Raw genomic sequence first — 20894 nt, 5'->3', positions numbered from 1 at the left:
ATGGATATACAAATAGAATGGCACTATATATTACACCCAGCAAAAATACTATAACTTAATTTTCCATCTGAAATCCGAAATATCTAAGAAGAAATATGACAATTAGATACATATATTTTGAAAAACACAATCAAATAAGAGTTTGTATTAGTGTAATTGTAAATTAGAGTGGAAGAAAGTGAAATCTTTTGTCTTTTGCTTGATTTCTGTGAAAGTACTTGTATTTGTGGGTTCTAATTTTCATGGTTTAGGGTAAAAACATCACTTTTTATACTCCTGAATTCACAGATTTTATACCTCTATCATACAAAAGAATGGGAAGTTTCTTTTTAGTTTGGAGCCAAATTTCATGGTTAAACAAACCCACGAAAATCCATGAAAATTGGTACCCCACCAACAATTATACTTTCACAGTACTTTGTGATGATTTGAATACTATGCATTTTACATATCTTTTTATATACAGTATATATTTACATTTGTTATATGGAGAAGTATGTGAGTTTGATCTTTGATGTATATGTTTACATTCTTTTTATGCCTATGTTCAAATAAGAACATAAATATGCTTTGATGCAAATTGGCTACGCAGGTTTATTATCTTGTGTGTGATGTTATAACAGGGTCTATGATGTGCTTGATTTGGTATGCTGTGGAGAAGACCATTTGATATTTGGGGGAGTGCTTGGAAGATGTTTTTTCATCAAAATATTTATTTTCACCATGATTACATATTTATTTTTCACAAACATCTAATTAAACTATTTTCATATAGGTAAAAGTGTGATGTTTGGATCAGAGTGATTTGAAAGGATCATTATATTTTACCTCCATCCTAAAGATCAAACTGTTTACTTCCAAAAAGGTATTGGTCAGAATACTATTTTCAAAATTTATCCAAGCCCCCTTTAAAATCAAATGATCATCCCCCAAAATTAAGTATTCACTAGGAGCATTTTGCTTTCTGCAACATTTTTTTGCTCATGTGTTACATATTTTTTGTGCTTGATAGTGAAGTTGCTTCCATCATAATTTTGTGTTCAATAAGATGAGATTGAATAGTTGTTAAGATAGGAATGTAATATGGACCTTTACAGAAATGAAACTTTTGTCCTTTAAGTAACATTGTGTCTTCCTAAAAATCTTACCATTGTGAATTAATTTGTCATTATTGTTTTTGACCATCGATACTGTAATCACAAGTGCAGATTCAGGGGGGAAACCTTTATGCCCCCTCCCCAAATTTTTTGCATGGAATCTGAATTTTCCAAAATTCTCTCCCCCCCCACCCCTCCTCACCAAAAAAAAAAAAATTCTTGTCCTCTTTGCTCAACATTATTTCTATTTGCAGCCCCTAACCTGATGTCTTAGATTGATTCCTGTATCATATGATTATATTCAACATCTTGAAAATGTCATTGTTTAATGATATTTAAGAATATCTAGAATCTAGAATCTTCCAAAATCTGATCATTTTTCATCTTTTACTACATTGATGGTTAAGCAGTATTTTTCTAGATTTTATATTTATATACAACACAGCACAGTACCTGTTGCACATAATTTTATTGGTGGTTGTATATTTTTAAAGAATACTGAGGCAGCTATCAAGTATATGTACATCTGTTAGTTTTTGCCTGCCATGTCGTTACACTACAACTGTTTCTTTATATGGTCACATACCGTTTCTCATCAAAAGCAAAAGGCAACTCAATGAAAAGTGAAATAAAGCTTTTTTTATTTTGACAACTAATTTTCAATCTTTTCTTTGAAGGAGTTTTACTTTGAGGAATACTGCATAAGAAAATGTCATTTCCTATTTTTAAAAATACATAGAACATGGCATGGACATTTTACCATCCATTCCTTAGACAAAAATTATATACAAAAACAGACATAAATATATAAAATAAATAATAATGATATTGTGACAAAACATGAATTTTACATGTAGATTGTTCTGTTTTAATACAGATACAAAATGTACTATATCTAACTTGTACATTGGAACAATCTGAGTGACCTTTATTGAAATCCTTTTAATAATATAAGTTTAGTTTAGGCAGTGCTAGACTGTCAACTATTACAATTTCATTGAAATGCACTGAAAATGAACATTTCAAGGGCAGATAACTCTGTCAAAGACCTCATTTTTTTAAAGATTCTATTGAAAATTTTCTGAGCAAATCCAATGATACAGAGATCAAATAATGGTCTTTTCAAATAGAGAAAGTATCCTTGAGTGTTATTTTATTGTCAGATCGGTGGGGTTTTGACTATCATGTTTCCGATATTTCCCATTTTGCCTGATTCTTTCAAATGCTAACACTTAAAATACTTTATTTAGACTTTTTTTTTATTTAAGAGTCTCCTCAATCTTTTCTTTATCATAATATTTACTAGATTTTCGCTCCCTGGGGTAGATCTGTTTTTCTGTCAGATAAATTTTTGTATGTATTAGTTTCTATATACTTTTGTCACTTTTTATCCTTTAATGTTTACAATTATAGAATTTTGAACAAAATATTGTGGTCGTCATATTAATACATTTTATAGATTTGTGTCATTCCTATTACATACAAGTTATTTACTAATGTTCACATTTTGTTATGATTCAATAAAACTCCATATTATGTTATATAAATTTAATAAATATTTTTTTTGATACATGAAGGCATTTACTTTCATATCCTCATTATTTCATTGGCCAACTGTAAAATTTGTGACAGTGGAAACTAAGCACTGAAATTATGAGAACCATTTTCTGAACAGAACCATTTATGACAATATTAATAATATTATTTCACATTATGTTTAAACATGTGTATACTTAGTTTAAATTTGAAGTGACTCAATTTTCATTTAAAAATCAAATGTTCCATTTTGGTGCAGCATGATATGACTGCAGAGGTTGGACCCTAACCATTTAGGGCAAGTAATAATGTACATTAAACTTGAATACAACTCAAGAGTTTGGATTTTGATTGAATATTTAACAAAGGATTAGTTTCTGACAGGAAATCAATGTGTATTAGAACACAAAAATTGGAAAATGGACATTTGAAGAATGTTATTTTTATGGTCAAAAACAGAAAATCAAAGTATTGATTCAATCAATACCAAAAATTAAAATATTGATTCAATCAGGTTGATTGACAGGTAGGCAACTTTTGAATTCAGTTTTTGTCAAAATCAAACAGGATTAATTAGGGATCCTTTGAATTTAAATGTGGATCATTTTAAAAATAAATGAAACCAAATATCTAAATACATTGTTTGATTGTGCATATCAAAGAACTCAAATCAATATGTCATTGGAATCAGTCAATAAAAACAACACGTAAGAACATCCATCTCTTTGGCACCTAACGGCAAACCAGTTAGAATTCCAAAAGGTAATCAAGGGAACCAAGGTTCTAATGGTAATCAAAAGAATGTAATCCAGGCACAAAGACCAGACATACACAACAAAGAACATGAAGTAACTAAAATAATACATACAAAGTAACGAAAGCAAATGATCAACTTGGACCCCACTAAAAACTGGGAGCATGAACCAGGTGCACCGGTAGGGTAAGCATCCTCTGCTTTTCTAGAAACACTCAGAAATTCAACCAACATCCTTGTTGGTAATGTGACTGTCACAGCATTCTCGTAAAATTTATCTTAACCACTCAGGAGCACCATAAACAATAGCGATCCCAGAATGCAATAGTTTCTGAATTGTTCCATTACAGACCCAAACCTACCTGTTCAGATATTAAACCTTGTTGTATAATTTTGTAAAGATCCATACATTTGTCACAGGAAAATAATTTGAAAAGAATTGAAGTGGTCTTTTTGCCACTTTATTTCTCAACAAGCACAAAATCAATCCCAACCCTTTTGGGGGGCAGTATGGCAACTTGTACAATTTCAAAGTGATCTATACACTAATGACGTTTACTCATTATTATTTATACCTGAGGAAAATGCTTGTTTCTGGCCCATTATACCTTTTTTGTTTAAGTCACAATTCCCAAAGTCGATCCCATTGATCTTATTTGTGCTATAGCACCTTGTAGTACAATATCAAAGATCCTTTCACACTTCCACCCAAATTGTTGTCCTGACATTATGAAATTATTTGTGATTGGCCTTTTTTTGACCCCTCATTCCTTTACATTTCATGTCACAAGACCAAGAATCAATCCAGGCGTCCATTTCACAAAAAGTCACAACCTGTAATAGCATTGTGACATCAAAATTTACAATCAATTTCACACGACTTTTTGTGAAATTGATGTCTGGGCTCCCTTTTGTTGTATGGCACCTCATGGTATTATTTCATAAAGGTATGGCACCTCATGGTATTATTTCATAAAGATCTATACACTTTCATGTATACTTACGTTAATTTCTGACCATGAAATGTCCATAATACCACTACAGGATTGCAAGTGTTTTTGGTAGAAGAACTAGAGGTTACAAAGAGCTTGAATGGCTCACCTTGAGAATTGAAATAATTTAGTTGAATTATTTGGAACAAAAAAGTCCATCAATTTAAAGAGGCCTCTATACTTTTACAATTCCTGCTACCCCCTGTGTAATTTGAGCAACACAAAAATAAAATCACTCTTAAAGAACACTGAGGTCAACATCCCTATTATATTTCAAAACACTGGCACTTGAGGTTCAAGAGGAGTTGATCTTTAAAAATGAAATGACCAAAAACAGAAATACAAAAAGAAATGTCAAAAAGAAAATAAATCCAGCAAAGATTAAATATCTTCATGCTGAACACTTTTACCGGTCAGAATTTGTCTAAACCAAATGTGCAAAAAACTGCTGTTTGACCTTTACTGTCTATAATTAGTAACGGCAGCATGCTTGTCAACAGATAAACAAATTCTGTGCACATTACCCTAAGAATACAAGAATAGGTATGGTGTATATGTCAAAGAGACAACCCCAACTAGATGAAAATGTCAGCCTAAGGCCATCCATTGGTCTTCAATTAACAATGAGAAAACCCTCACACAAACATGTTTGCAAAATTTGGAAGAATCTGTTTCAAAGTTTGCAGAGAAGTAGATTTCAGAAATAATAACATGAAAAAAGTTCAAAAAGTCATCAAAATTATGTCAATAACTCCAACATGAATCAACAGAATTTCACGAAAACTTTACCATGGACAGATTTCATCTTGCTGAACAATATATCAATTTCAGAATTTGTATTTACCTAATGCTTCTACAGATATTGGCCAAAAAAAAATTATTCCCACCTCTTCAATATTTTTAATAACAGTGGTCATGCTTGTCGATGGATAAAAAAATCCCCACATCAGTTCTGGGCAGAATATTTATATGAAACTTGGTTTCAATTGGTCAGATATTTTCTGTGAAGATTTTTAGAAATAATTTAAAGAAAATAGCAAAAAAGTAAAAAAAAATATTATATTTCAGGGACCACAACTCCAGAATTCACCATGGATTTTCTAAAATTCTGACTGTGACTGATAAAATGTCATGTCCTCTTGCTGCTACTTACTATACTTTTCAAGTTACTAATCAAAAAGTAAACAATTTGGTAAGAATGGCATAAAAGGGGGAACAACTCTAAAACAGGTTTAAAGACTTCCTTAAAATTTCCAGGGAAAATATATCTCATCAGACTGAAGAGCCTAAGAAGCTTCGGTTTTCTTCTATATGTTACAGTTTTTGAAATTAAGGCAAAATACTGGTGACAGCATTTGTTTTATTTTTCATGACTTTGGAATAATAATTTGTTTGTTGACAGATAAAAAATCGCCACATCAGTTCCAGGCAGAATACCTTGAGGAATATTCATATCAAGTTTGGTTTTCATTGGTCCAGTAGTGTCAGAAGAGAGGATTTTTGAAAAATTGTTAATGATAACATTGCATGACAACAGAAGAGGACGATGGATGCCAAGTGATGGCAATAATCCAGATGGTCCTTTGGGCATGGTGAGCTAAAATGTATAAAAATTATAATTTTTCTAAAAAGTTTGGAAATTTTCAGGGTGAGCTCTTCAATCCGACTTGCCTTGAGGTGATGTGAAAATATCAAAAAGAATACCAGAACTATGTATACATACATATTTAATATTGCACTTTTTTTTAATAAACACAACAAAATAAAATCTAAAGCAATAAGTATGTCCTTTGTTTAAGTCCTAACTTGGAATTTTCCTGCTTTGGTCACATATTTAACTCCCTTAAATGGCTTGTATTTCTGAAAAGAAAAGAAGTTTATATCAATGAAGTCCTCTGATTTTATCACTGACTAGTATTTTCAAGGTTGCTTGTGTTTCAAATTGTGTACATGAAATCTGTCTAAACTGAACCCTTTTTTACTTTAATATTGGTTTGGGAAACTGTGTGTTCAGTTTACAAAGGTTCAAATACATCTAAACTTATATTAAGGAGGTAGATCTAGCGTAAGGGACATAACTCTTAAAATCTGTGATATGCTTGTATCATATTCAATTTCACCAAAGCCCTATCATGTTTTCATTTAAAACAGACTGAAACAGTCAAGTAACCTTGATGCTTACATGACATTGATGTAAAATGCTCAATACAAACGTTCATATGATTTGTAAGAGTTGTGTCCCTTAGCCTAGGTCTACCTCCTTAAGTGACCAATTCAGACAGGGTTGGGATTTTCAGGGTTCAGATTAAACAGGTTTCACTGTATAAGTTTATTATTAAACTTTTGCCAGTACTACTAGAAAAACTGACAGCTTTTAGTGTCAATGAAGATTTTTAAATATTCACCCAGTACAAAGTGATTCACCAAGACCTATGTGTAAAAATCAAATGAAAGCAAAAAAAAAAACTTTTTCATAAAATCTTGAAGTTTGGTTTTCTGCCTTTACAATAATTACTTGTATTTAAGTTCATGCATATTTACATATGATGCCTAACCTTCATATCAGCTTCATCAAAGTCCTTCAATCAATTTGGGAATAAAAGTTCTTCTTATTAGTACTCACTTCTACCATTTGTCTTTGAATGGGAGAAGTTTTTGTAAGAAATTGTTATTTTTCAAAAAGAATTCACTAAAACTTCTTCTAGCCATTGATATATACATTAGGTGCTGCGTACTAATTATCAATTAGTTCATTTAAGCGATTGAAAGATTGATATCATTAATTTCAGGAAATACAGTTGGTCATAACAACACACCAGATCCTAAGATATCTGTATTTAACTGGACAACTGACAAAGGTATTCAAACATTCTATCAAATTTGATTAAAAAATGTTTATGAAATGATAGATGTTTAAATCTCCACGTTAATTGTTGAATAACTACCTAAAATATTTCATCAGGTAACAATCATTCAATGAAGGGAAGACCACTTTTATTCCCTGAACTTAAGGAGGTCGACTTAGGGTAAGGGACACAACCCTTAAGAATCATTGGAACACTTGTATTCGGCATTTTACATCAATCTTATGTAAGCATCTAATTAACTTGAATTCATTTTATTCTGCTTCAAACGAAAGCTTGAGAGGCTTTGGTGAAATTGAATATGATACAAACATATCACAGATTTCATGTCTTATGTGCCTTACCCTTGGTCTACCTCCTTAACTGTATTATTCCCTAAAACTCAACTACTCTAGACAATATTTTTACATACTTCTCCATACATATCAAGTCTGTTAACCTTGACCCCTGATATCGCTAGCTGACTGATTGTGAAATGCAACTAAAAATTAAAAAAAAAAACAAAGTTAGATGAGTAATGATAAAGTACTGGTAATCATTTAATTTTTTCACTAAAATTTATGAATTATTTTCCAAAATGTGTTATTTTTTTTTTATTAGGGAAGGAATTGTACTTTTTTACAGGCATAAATCATAACCAGCACATTATATGTTTTCTTTAGTCAAAGATGAAATCATTTTAATCTTTAAGTCTCCTTTTAAACAGCAGAGTGTCCACTATCAAAGGAAAAATAACACACATTTGTGCTTCAAGTACTATGCGATGGTGGAAAATTGTAAACGTATTAATTTTTGTGATGTCATAATTTTCACAAAAATTAAACTCGTGAAAGTTCATACTATACAATGCTTTTCATATTTTTTTAAATTGTGAAAATCAATACTCTTGATTTTGTTCACTTGATAGAATTTGCAAAAATTAGCAACTGTGAAAATTAATACATTTACAGTATTTATTGACTTCACATAAATCAGTAATTAGAAGAAGTACATACATTTAATGTTGGGTTGCTCTCTGGTATTGTTGACCCTGTTTGCAAACTTATCTGAAATTCAAAACTTATACATGAAACATGAAAAACACAAATGATTAAAACTGAGTAAGAACATAATTTAATGCTTGGGCCATTATACAGAAAAGAAACTGCTAGACCTGCTCTACTGCCTGTGTTTATTTCCAATATCTGAATCAAAATTATAAAAAAAATCAAAATTGAAAGGGAGCCTCAATCAATAAAAACAAAAAAATTTGACTACATGACCTTTAACCTTTTTAATTTTAGTGATGTTTAATGACAGAATTGTGTTACTTAGATGTTACAGACTTACATTTCCTTTAATATTAGGAAGTTTTGTTGTATCAATTCTCCCAACATCCCAGGTCATGACCTTTGACACAGGGTCAAATGTATACTTTCCTTGTGATGGTGTCAAGGTAACATTTAATACTGACTTAGGAAACGGAACTTCCATCATTACATTTTCAATCTGCAAAAGATATTTTACAAAATTAATATTAGCTACTTTGTACCAGTATATGATTGGTGTGATGAAGCACAGTAGCCTGATATCTTATCAATAAAGGCTCTATATAGCTCTAGAAAATGAGTTCACTATTTGAAGTCATAGTGTGTTTTGGATATTGAACTCCTATCCAAGAACTATGCAAACCATTCACAGATAAGATTTCAGGTAACTGTGGATTGAGCGTTGTTTATACCTAAATCTGATTAAGATTTTATTTGGTGAACTGTGTGATCACAGTACTATGTATTTTATTGGTTCAACAATAAAACTATTTCCAATTATTCAATACATATAAGATAGTTCAATATACATTGTACAAAAGTGATTGAAAATATTCCCTGCCATAGTTAAGCATCATGAATGTCACGTGACATTGAAGCGAACTCAATACCTACTGCTTCGGAAAAATACTATAATCTGTTCTTGTTCTTTTTCAAAACACATTTCCAACATCTTTATCACAATCAAAAACAAAACAGGGACAATTCTTTTCTCAATTCAGATCTATTTAACATATGGATAAATTTACTTACAGTCTTGCCCATATTTTGTCTTGGTCCAATAGTTACATCAAATCTCCCACCACTTCCCTCTCTGTATATAATGCTATGTCGTACATAAACTGGAATAGCCACCATACTATAATAATAATGGAAAGAATTTTAGCCACAAGAATATAATTTTTTAAGTCTTCCACAACACAAAGACTGCTGGTATACTTTTGTTAAACAGACAATACAAGGAAAACAACAGATTAGCATGTTTGATCATTAGAAGATATACTACTTCTACTTTCAGTTTTACGACATTATTCTCTTTTAAAGTGAATCCTGTTCAAACGAAACTCTGAATAATCAAAAAACCTGTCTACACCAGACACTTTTGAATATCCCTTCATATCAGTTTAAATGTATTTTGAACATTAATAAACAAACATCTATCTATACCATTCCAGTTTTAAAGTCCAAAAGGGATTTGGATAAGACTGGTTATATTGTATAAATTAATATTAAAGATCAGAATTTAAGTAGCAGTCTCTAGATTTGTAAAGCCTGTATAAGCATGGAAACATGATTCCATCTTTAAAAAATATTTAATATAACAATAATAGATATGGTGTATATGTCAAAAAGAAAATCCCTATGGGATGAAAATGTCAGCCCAAGGCCACCATTGGTCTTCAGTGAACCATGAGGAAACCCTCATACCACAGGGCAGCCGGCAGCTGGTCCCAAAACATCATTATACCCAAGTACAGCGAAATAGTTGCCCCTGTATACTCAAGTAACATAAAAAAATATACTCAAAAAGAAAACAAAACAAAGCATTGAGACCAGAAATTCATGACTAAGGACGGGTGCAAAAGATGTTGCAGGGTTAAAGTACTTTGGCATGATCACAACCCTCCCTTTTAAAATCTGGTCACTGTGGAAAAAATCACATAAAAATCAGTAAAAAAAAAGTAAGATGTTACAATGAAAATAAAGAAACTGAATATAAATTTACACAAATGTACAAACCAAGGACTACTAGCAGTTAACTGATATGCCAGCTCCAGACCATTTTAAGCCTACAAAAAGTAATGTTCCCACCATATTTAATAAATCAATCCCAATTCTACCCATGCTGGGTTGAGAATCTTGGTACATCATAGGTCATACAATAAGGACACAACCAATATCATGCCAAAAACTGCTTTTAAATATAGTGTTTTAATTTCTATGTAAGTCCCTATAAGCAAATCAATGTAAATACCAAAATATGCTATCATTAAGGATTTGACAACAATATCATAACTATATCCCTTATAAATGAGCCTATTCAATGGACTAGTACATGTAACTTATTGGGTGAGTATTGAGCTTTCCATGCTTTGTGTAGAATATTACTGTAAAACAAAGGGTGGAAGACACCTGATGTATTAATCCTTTACAAATATATCTGTATTTGAGAGTGAGTTTGTAATATCAATTAAAACATTTTGTGAATGTTTTTATGAGCTTCTGATATTGAAATCCTTGATGTAATAATTTCTCAGTTATATAAAGATTCCCTTCATTAAAATCCAAAACATTGTTACAAATATGAGCAAATTGAACCAACTGGGATATGTAAACACCATATGATGGTGACAAGGGGACATCACCATCTCAAAATGGATAGATAACAACAGAGAATGGAAAATCATCCCTTTTAGGGTAAATTTTAGTACTAAGTTAACCTGGTATTGCCAATTCAGTTTACAATCAAAACAAAGTGCTGGAAAATCTATTTAATTTTCTACCATAATACCTACCCATCATAACATTATAACAGAATCTTTTGTAAACTTTTGGTGTAAACAGCAGACTAATTTTCTTCATAAAAACATCTTAAAGTGAACAGTTTGACTTTGTCATAACATTAATTAACAAAACAGATCAATCTTGGTCTATTTGCTATATAAAATTATTGCAATTTACTGCTTTGAGACCTTAAAGAAGACTGAAACTGTCTGGTTGTAAGTGACGCTGAGAAAACCAAACACCTGTCCAAAACTGAACAAAACCTTATTTTTGAAAGATAGTTTAGTTGTAAGGCATAATAAAAATAAAACTGCAAATATTCATTAATTTCATCACTTAGTAAGCATACACAACAATATCAATACGACATACAGGTCGTATATACAATACACAAGTACGGCGGTGATCTGACTGTTAAAGGTAGGTGTCATTTTCGTGTCAATACCTTGATTCTCCCACTTGCTCAGACTAGAATTTTTAACCCATGGCCAAGATCTCGCTTATAAGTCGGAACCCCTCTTAGCAACTCAAAATTTACTCCCAAAAATCTGACTTATACGTGAGTATATACGGTATGTCCCCTTACTGTTCAGCTTGGACAGATTGCACTGTACTTTTTAAAGTGTGTGGATACCAATTTTCATGGATTACAGAAGAAACATGACTGTGGATTCTTGAATTCGTGGTTTTGAGGTTTTCAGTATACACATCAATGGGAATCTTCTTTTTGTTAGGAAACAAATTTTGTGGTTTGGTCTACAAATGAAAACCACAAATATTGGTACCAAAAGAATAGTAGTACTTTTACAGTAATCACAAAGTTTAAAGAAACTCTAGTAAATTTTAATTCCCAGTAATGGAAATATTAAAAGAAAATGACCATAAATAACACTTTCTAAATTAAAAAAATGCAGATATCACTTTAAGTACCGGTCTATATAAAATTCAAGCACTGCCTATGGTAGAGATGATTCATGGTGTAAAAAAAACAAATAATGCTTTATTGGTCTACATATGCTAAATTTTGATGTTACCATAGTCCTTTCTGTTAACAGATATGTATTTTAGAGAAAACAATAAATTTATCTCCCTTTGAAATCAACCAAATCAAGCTAAATAAAGACCTATAACTCCTGCAAAGTGTTAATTTCATACAAAATCTATGCATTTTTTTATCTCAAAAGTGCAAGAACCAAATGACAAAGACTGGTTTTTTGGTCTAAAGCCCTTACTGAATTAGAAATAAAAGTGTATTTGGTGGGTTTTTATATGCATAAATTACATCCTGTCTGATTTTTATAAAAAAAACTGCAACTTAAATGTCCCTTTAAGGAGGTAGACCTTGGATGTGGGACACAACTCATAAAAATCATTGGAACATTTGTATTCAGCATTTTACATCAATATCATATAAGCATCAAAGTAACCTGGACTGATTTCAATCTGTTTCAAATGAAAGCTTGACAGGCTATGGTGAAATTGAATATGAAACAAACATACTGATTTCATGAGTTATGTCCCTTACCTAAGGTTTACCGCCTTAAGGCTTTAACCAAGTTTAAAATAGAAAGTTAGATGGTTATAAATTTAAATAATACATAGAAATATGTTTCCACCTCTACTTACTTATTAGAACCTATATGATAAGACAGCAATCTGAAATTTCCATCTGGTGGTACAAAGGATAAAACTTTATCACTCTGAAATATGCAACAACAAACCATAATCAATTTGTAAAAGTAAATCAACAAACAGTTATCAAAAGTGCGGACAAGTGAGACCATGGACCAGATGCTTTATAGGGTAAGTGTACTATAATATAATGATTGGGTGGAACATTTTCATGAACAAGTTTTAACCTTTTATTCTCTATGATTTGGCCATTTTATCTACTTCACTGTTGCGAATGGCTGTTTTGTGTATAATTTTATTAAAAACCCGATTGATCAAAGCAACATTGTGACATTTCTAATGTTGTTTTCCTGACACCATTGGTGACATCTTAGACAGACAATTACCAGAATTTCTGCCCTGACAGAAGCCAAATGTCAAGTGGCCAAAATATTCCAAAAGAATCACAGAGAAAGAGGTTTAAAAACTCGTGAAAGTTGCATATTGCAAAATATAAACTCAACTTATCTGATTTCAACATCACCGCAAATCAACCTCTGTTGAAATTAAATAACTGGATATTTTTTTATATTCAACTTTCACTTATTATGAAACCTATGAGTATCCTTACCAAAAGTGGTCTTAACTTAGATCTAAAACTTGTCTATTTTATTTATCTGTTCCCAAAGTTCTTTGGGTCATCACTGATTTCTAAATTTTGCTGACCACAAATTGATATCATTAACTAAAAAACAAGATAAGATGACATTACATGAGAAAAGTATTGTAATGTTTTGGCATATAAATATGATTCATTTGCATAAATGTAAACTATAAAAATAAATTATAGAAAAAACATCTTATTTACTTACTTCTGTTTCATCATTTAAAAATCTTCTTTCAAGTTATAAAAAATACAAACTTAACTCACAATTTAGATACATCATGGTTTTAAATTTAATGCTTACACATATAAAGCATACTGAACTCCTTTTATATCCTAAACATGTGCAGCATAATTACCTTTCATCTTTTATAACATACACATGCGCAGCATACTTACTTTCAATTTTTTGTACTGTAGAGCATACTTACCTATGGTCTTTTGAATTGTACTCATTTACAGCTTACTTACCTACCATCTTTTGAATTGTACTCATTCACAGCATTCTTACCTACCATCTTTTGAATTGTACTCATTTACAGAATACTTTCCTTCCAAATTTTGAATTGTACTCATTTACAGCATACCTACCTACCATCATTTATATTGCACATGCACAGCACGCTCAATTTCCATCTTTTATAACATACACATGTACATAATATTTACTTCTCATCTCTTACACCAAACGCATGTACAGTGTACTTATCTCTAATCTTTTGTGCCATACAAATGTGTACAGTACTTACCTCCCATCTTTTATATTGTACAAATGCACAGCATGCTTATCTCCCATATTATATATTATACACATGTGTACTGTACTTACCTCCCATCTTTTATATCGTACACATGGGTGAAAACTAACATCATCCAACAACCTTGGATTAATGAAGGACAGTGTAAGATCTGGCATACCACTCAGCTTTATCATACAGTCAATCTGAAAAATGGAAAGAATACTTTAAACCTGTATTAGACTTTTATCAAACAGAATTCCAATCTTTCATACTAATTGAGCAATCAAAAAGTATTGACCAATGTTTACAAAGTGATATACTGTCAATGACTGAATACGTGTATAACTTTTTTGTGTGATGTCATTACTTTACATTGTTGCCAGATTGTCGCCAGCTTCTCATCAAAATCATTTGTTTTTATCCTTAAATGCTATTATTATATTAAAAACAAATGTTTTTGTAGTATTAATACAATAACAGTGCACTGACTAGAAAAGCAGAGAACACTTACCCTACCGGTGCATCTGGTCAATGCTTTTTTTTGTTGACGCTGGGGGTTTCTCATTTACTGTTGTTTCTTCGTCTGTGTTATTTTGGTTATTTAAAGTTCTTTGTTTTGTGTTGCGTGTTTTTTTTTCACCTGTCTAAATCATTATCCTTGGATTATTTTCTTTTTGAATACTTTTTGGATTGGATCCTGGTTCTCTTGATTTCCCTTTGGCAAAAATTTGGAAGAACAATTTTGGCTATATGTATTTATCATTTTCTGCAGAATACAACACTTCTGTTCTTAAAGTTTGAACACCTATAGTTGTGAATCATAAATGTTTGTATTTTTCAAACATTCCTACTCACATTGCCTTGTATTTCTGATAAATATTTGTATTTTTTGAATACCTCCTACTTACATAGCCCTGTATTTCTGATAAATATTTGTATTTTTCGAATACCTCCTACTTACATAGCCCTGTATTTCTGCTATAACAGTAGAACCAGACTTGTCGAGTATACAATCCACTTCCTCTATGACATCAAAGTAAGCTTCATTGTTGGCATACTTCACACCAGTTCTTCTCCACGGAACATTTGATAACTGACCTGTCGGGAGGGTGCCACTTACACTGTAAAAAGAGAAGAAAGAAGCTATAAATTTGGAGATAAGAATAAATTTCTCTGGTGTTAGAATCATATGGTAGGCATTTTATAGTCTTTACCAACAATACATTCCATCATCTTACGAAGAACCTAGGGTTGACAAGTCATCTGTTTTATTTATCCAACAAGTAAGTCATCTTTTCAATAACTAATTTGCGTCTAAATCTTAAGCCAGGCTTTGTATACTTAGAAACCACTCCAGCAGTACCCATGCACTAGTGTCTGTAAGAATGTTGATCCTGAACTATGTAAGTTTATAAGAAATTAAATTGCTTTGTATTTCTGAAACAAGTGTTGAAGATTGGGCATTAAAAATATGAAATTAATATACTAGTAATTCAATTTAACTGAAAACAGATTTTTTTTCAAACTTATTCCTTTTATATTTTTTAAAATAACATTTCCAATCTATGATGCTGCCGAGACCTTTTTACACACAGTGTGACAAGCATGTAAGTCAGTGATTTTCTTTTTCATGCATAAGTACAACCAAACTTTCAACTGAAGACAAGTCCACAAAAATTTAAGATTTTAAAGTGATCAATACTGCTGATGATTAACTTTATTCATAAAAATATTTCAAATATGAATCATTACTTACCCCGTATTTTTACCAGTTACAGTATCTGCAATTGTTCTTAGTAAGTTTGGTGGTTTGATCAGCTCTTTCAATATGTTTGATTCTACTGCTAATGGAAAGCCATTATCCAACATTTCATCAAGAAGCTGAAAATACACAAAAATGTGTCATGATGAAAGCTGCACTAAAGCAAATAAATGATAAACCTTGCTTGTTTAGTTCTAAATAAAAAGTCCAAGAACACTTAACTAAAATAATAACAAAACAATAAAAAAGAAAAGAGAGCACCCTTTAATGATTACAAATAATTCATTTTTTTTTAAACTTCTTAAACATCTGTTGGTATACCCACATTTTTTTAATAGAATGCAAGTTAAAACACTTAAGTATGAGGAACCAACTGTTTAAAGTTGAAGACAAGTTAGTCAGCAACCTTAACATTTTTCCATTATTAGTACTGTTTGATATCTTCTATCTCAGATTACTGAAACTAAAAAATATTGTCAATATTCAAAGACAACATAAAGTCAAACTGACTGTGATGTTGCTGATAAACAGAATACAAGTTTTCATACAACTTGACATTAATATCAAATCTTGCCAAATTGGGCTCACTATCATATTTTCTTCAAAATTGCCATTATTCTGTAAATCACTTAGAATGCAGAAAACAATACTGATTCTGATATGACATGCTTCAAAGCAATTTAAACCACAGCCATGGTAAAAAAGTGATAAACACATGACCAACATTTCGTGCAACACATAGGCTGTATTTATTAAAAAATGAAAAAAAAACTAGTCCTATTAGAATTGAAATAAATCCCAGAAACCCTATTTTATCATTGTTTTACCACAGGCTGGCCATTTTTGTTGTTATTTAACCCCTTACTATTGCTTGGGATAAAACAATGGGATGTAACTGGCCAGTCCTAGGTATAACAATAATAAAATGGAATTCCAGTGATTCATTTCTTAAATGTTAACTCCATAAATGTACCTCATAGACAATAACGTAGTGTTCTTTCAGAGTTGATTCTGAACAATCATTGAAGTAGTCCTGTAATGTGTCACAGATTCTGTGTAAAAATTCCACGACAAAAGTTGGTGGTACTGAAATACAGTAGATAGTATTGCATGTGTTTAGCATATACAATGAAAATGAAACCTGTCTAAACTGAATTCCGCTCTGACTTTAAACTTGTTCGGTTTAGAAAGGAGTTCAGTTTACACAGGTTAAAACACATTAAAGTTGATACAAAGGGACTTCTTAAAGTGTCTGGTTTAGACAGGTTTTTTGGATTACTCAGGGTTTGGTTTAGACAGGTTTTACTGTATAAATTTACATTACTATGAAGACTCTCTACACAAAGATTACTACAAAACAAAACAGACCATTGAATTTTTTCTTCTAAGTAGATACAAATATAGTGTAATTAGAGGAAAGAAAACTGAAAAAAAGGTGTAAGATTTATATGATTTATATAAAAAAAAACCAGGAATGATATAAACTTTAATGTGGATTAATAAAAACATTACATCTACAGGTAAGTAATATTTCAAAAGCAGTTCTACATTTTATAAAATATATGCTCAACTTCCATTTCATGTGTAGTTTGTGTCAAATTTACCTTCTGTTGTTACAACAGCAACAAAGTAAAGTTGGCTCCTGTAGATATTGATGAGATAATGGTGTGGTGTAGATATAACAGGAGGGACATCATCAGCTGACTGGGCCTACAATATACAATATTAGATACAACAATGGGATATCATCATTTGAAATGGCCTACAGCATTTAACATTAGATATAACAGGAGGGGCATCATCAGCTGACTGGGCCTACAATATACAATATTAGATACAACAAGGGGATATAATCATTTGAAATGGCCTACAGCATTTAACATTAGATATAACAGGAGGGGCATCATCAGCTGACTGGGCCTACAATATACAATATTAGATACAACAAGGGGATATAATCATTTGAAATGGCCTACAGCATTTAACATTAGATATAACAGGAGGGGCATCATCAGCTGACTGGGCCTACAATATACAACATTAGATATAACAGGAAGGATATCATCATCTGAACTGGCCTATAGCATTTAACATTAGATATAACAAAAGGGACATCATCGGCTGATTGGACCTTCAACATTAGATACTGCAGGAGGGACACCATCCGATGACTGGACCTGTAACTTTCAATGTTGCATTCAAAAGGTCTAGTACTGAAAAAAATTATATAATTGTATTCTCATGGTCTACTAATCTACATGTAGGGCTGTATGATACACCTACCTCATGATGTGATATCTATCATGATACACGGGTGACAATATAATGTATATTTTGATACCATACACAACAGCATGTTGTCCTATATATTTTCTCTAATTTCAGTGCTTGCCTTTACCCACTAGCCCTTAGCCCGGTGCTAGTAAAAAATTGATTCAGGCTAGGGAAGTGATGTGTACATTTCTTGTTTGGGCTAGTTAAATCCTATACAGTCCTCTATTATTCGGGCTAGTCATTGAGAATTTTGAAGGAAAGGACTGTAATTTGGAATAAAAAATGTTCAACAGATTTGAAAATGATAAATTTTTTTGAAGCCAGGTTTCGTTCTTAGAGTCTATAACATTGATCTTAACAAAGATTAATGGATTTTTCCTCACAAGACATATCATACTTTACTATTTGTGTAGTACTTAAAACAATTGTTTGAAAAAAGTTGTATTTTGACTTGTATCGTTTTGTTTTGAAACCTCAGTCTAATGTATCACATCGTATCATGACCAAAGGTATTGCAATACATCGATATTGCTATGAATTGTTTCTACCTTATCTTTATTTGTTGCAGTCAAAAACCAAATTATTCCTTATTTTGTATATCCCTATAGAAAGGGACCTACATGTAAGGATGTCTTCATACAAAATTTAATATGTATACTGTCATCGCTGTAATTGATTAGCTAAGAGTACTTGATATGAAATATTCTATGTAAACAAAAGCGTGTTTCATGTATGACAGTGTTTTAACTGGATTTATTGAAGGATAAAATGACAAATTCAAAATGTTGACCAGTGATTAATACAGCTGTATTTCTAAAGCAAATACCTATTCATTTACTTACTACTTAGTGTTTAACATGAATGCAAATACAAACAATATGTATATTCTGAATGCTAATTCATGACAAACTGCAAAGTAACATAGTTGTGAACTGTTAATACCAGTACTTGGAGTATTCACAGGTTTGAAAGACTATTCATATCAAAATGGAACTGCTAACTGGGTACTAGTTTACTAACCTTACTTTGCACTTCAAAAAAGTAGTCACATATTGATTTATGAATCACACTTTTCCAGTGCTTTTCCATGAACACATCACTAAAACAGAAGCATGAAAAAGTTATTACTACCATAACATAAACAGATACATGTAAATATGTAGTTTATTCTCATTAACCATGAACCCAATGGTAGAGCGGCATTAAATATAGCATTTACACAACAAAAAACAAACACTCTCACAATGTGATCAAGTCAACAAGCTGAGTCATGTCTGTACAGCTTAAATTTATGACCAAACAACAAATACTGTATGATCCTCTTCCGTGGTCACTAGGTTTGTAGGGTGGAAAACCTGATATTTCAAGCTAGAACCTTTACGGGAGGTGTCTGGAAAACATGTCACGTAACATAATTGGGTCACAAACAAACAGCTATTTCAAGCATCGTACTAACTCCCCTCGTCCAAATAGCATGCTATCATGGGATGCTCATTTTTATAATGCTTGGTTGCTGCCCTCTCTTTTGAGGCATAAATATCAGATTAAAAATATGCTGCAGCAACAGAGATGTAACTAATTGTCAGACCTGTCAACTGAACTGGCAGAATTAATGTAGGTCTGGCAAAAACAAGTGTTGTACGGGACCTAATGGCCAGCAATATTTGAGTCTGCATGAGTCCTCCAAAAATTAAATATCTGTCCATCCTTAGTTATTTTTGTTGAGAATAAATCATAATCAACTTCAGTGAAGAACTCGGTAAACATGGTAAACTTTCCTGTTCCCTTAGCTTTAATAAATCATCAGAGCAAGTATTTTCATTATCTGGTCATTTTCTGCCATGTCCATTTTGACCTAAACAATTTTTTATCCTGAATTAAAATCTTGCTCTTCAGGAAGGAGGTGTATGTCAAGGTCAATCAAATTAACAAAAATTGATAAGCCTTTCATTGTTAGACTGGAAGCTGTATGATAATCATCAGTGGGACAACTCTCACTGTGTTATGATGATCAAATAATACAGGGTGTCCTAAGTCTGTTCAACATTTATTCCATAGATTAATCTGATTTCAATTTTATTTTTGAATAAAAATATTAGTCTGGTCAAGGATTTCTATAGACTACATTAAAAATCCTTGGTCTTGCAGAACTTGCTACCTTGTCAACCCCAATGTCTGACAAAATAATAAATTGTGTGCATCTCTTCAGCAAACACAATGATTAAATATCTGAACTACAGTCATACATATGCATGTACCTAGCACTCTTCAATCCTGCCCCCTTACATTTATTTGGGATGTTAAAAATCTAGATGTGATTAAGTGGCTTTAGTGGTAACATGGTTGTAGTTATATATTGCACATAGTAGTCATTCGATTACAGCATAGAAGCAAGGAAAATGAAAGTGGAAGTGAATTGTTTTTTGGCAAATTATGGTCATTTGACAACACAAGTAATTTGGTGAGGTTGCATTAATACCATAAAGTTTTGTCTTATAGGACAAAAAATACGTTTCGGATATAAAAGTTGAGTCAAAATGGTTTTACCCGCTATTATTTATGATAAATAAGCTGTGTATCATCTTGTCAGGTGATGATGTTGTCAAAAAAATTCCCGGAAGTTTACTTTGTTCGGGAATATCCCCATCGTTGTCGGTTGCGGAGATGAAAACTCTGAACTATTCAAATATATTCTGTCTATTCCAACCTAGACACCAAATCAAAGGAAATATTTGCATTTTGTTTTACACGAACTGATTAATTTTATTACATTTTTCAATCGTTGAAA

The 20894-nt window shown here is 31.7% G+C and overlaps 1 protein-coding gene across 1 annotated transcript; it reads right to left on the bottom strand.

Annotated features, from left to right (window-relative positions):
• Positions 1–6089: 6089 nt before the first annotated feature.
• On the bottom strand, positions 6090–20772 carry LOC148612024 (AP-3 complex subunit mu-1-like). Its single transcript, XM_088593108.1, has 13 exons — positions 20654–20772; positions 19127–19205; positions 17437–17542; positions 16806–16918; positions 15827–15951; positions 15032–15191; positions 14160–14273; positions 12682–12755; positions 9304–9409; positions 8573–8731; positions 8239–8289; positions 7656–7724; positions 6090–6239 (listed from the first exon to the last, which is right to left on the bottom strand). Exons 1-13 carry the CDS (start codon positions 20686–20688, stop codon positions 6174–6176), a joined length of 1257 nt encoding a protein of 418 aa, XP_088449234.1. The 5' UTR covers positions 20689–20772; the 3' UTR covers positions 6090–6173.
• Between the last annotated feature and the right edge of the window lie 122 nt (positions 20773–20894).

This window comes from Perna viridis, chromosome 7 (genome assembly GCF_037379345.1).
Source record: "Perna viridis isolate PV_CMFRI_1.1 ecotype Kerala chromosome 7, ASM3737934v1, whole genome shotgun sequence".
Classification (NCBI taxonomy): domain Eukaryota; kingdom Metazoa; phylum Mollusca; class Bivalvia; order Mytilida; family Mytilidae; genus Perna; species Perna viridis.
The sequence above is the reverse complement of the archived record's forward strand: the minus strand, read 5'-3'. Positions and strand labels throughout refer to the sequence as shown.

Bases quoted from the DNA above. Each gene is read 5' to 3' on its own strand.
- LOC148612024 (XM_088593108.1), bottom strand. From the start codon at position 20,688: ATGATACACAGCTTATTTATCATAAATAATAGCGG. The intron at 15,952-16,805 runs GTACATTTATGG...GTGTATTTTCAG, and splicing joins ACTACGTTATTGTCTATGAG to CTTCTTGATGAAATGTTGGA. The intron at 12,756-14,159 runs GTAAGTACAGTA...TGCATATTTCAG, and splicing joins TACGATATAAAAGATGGGAG to AGTGATAAAGTTTTATCCTT.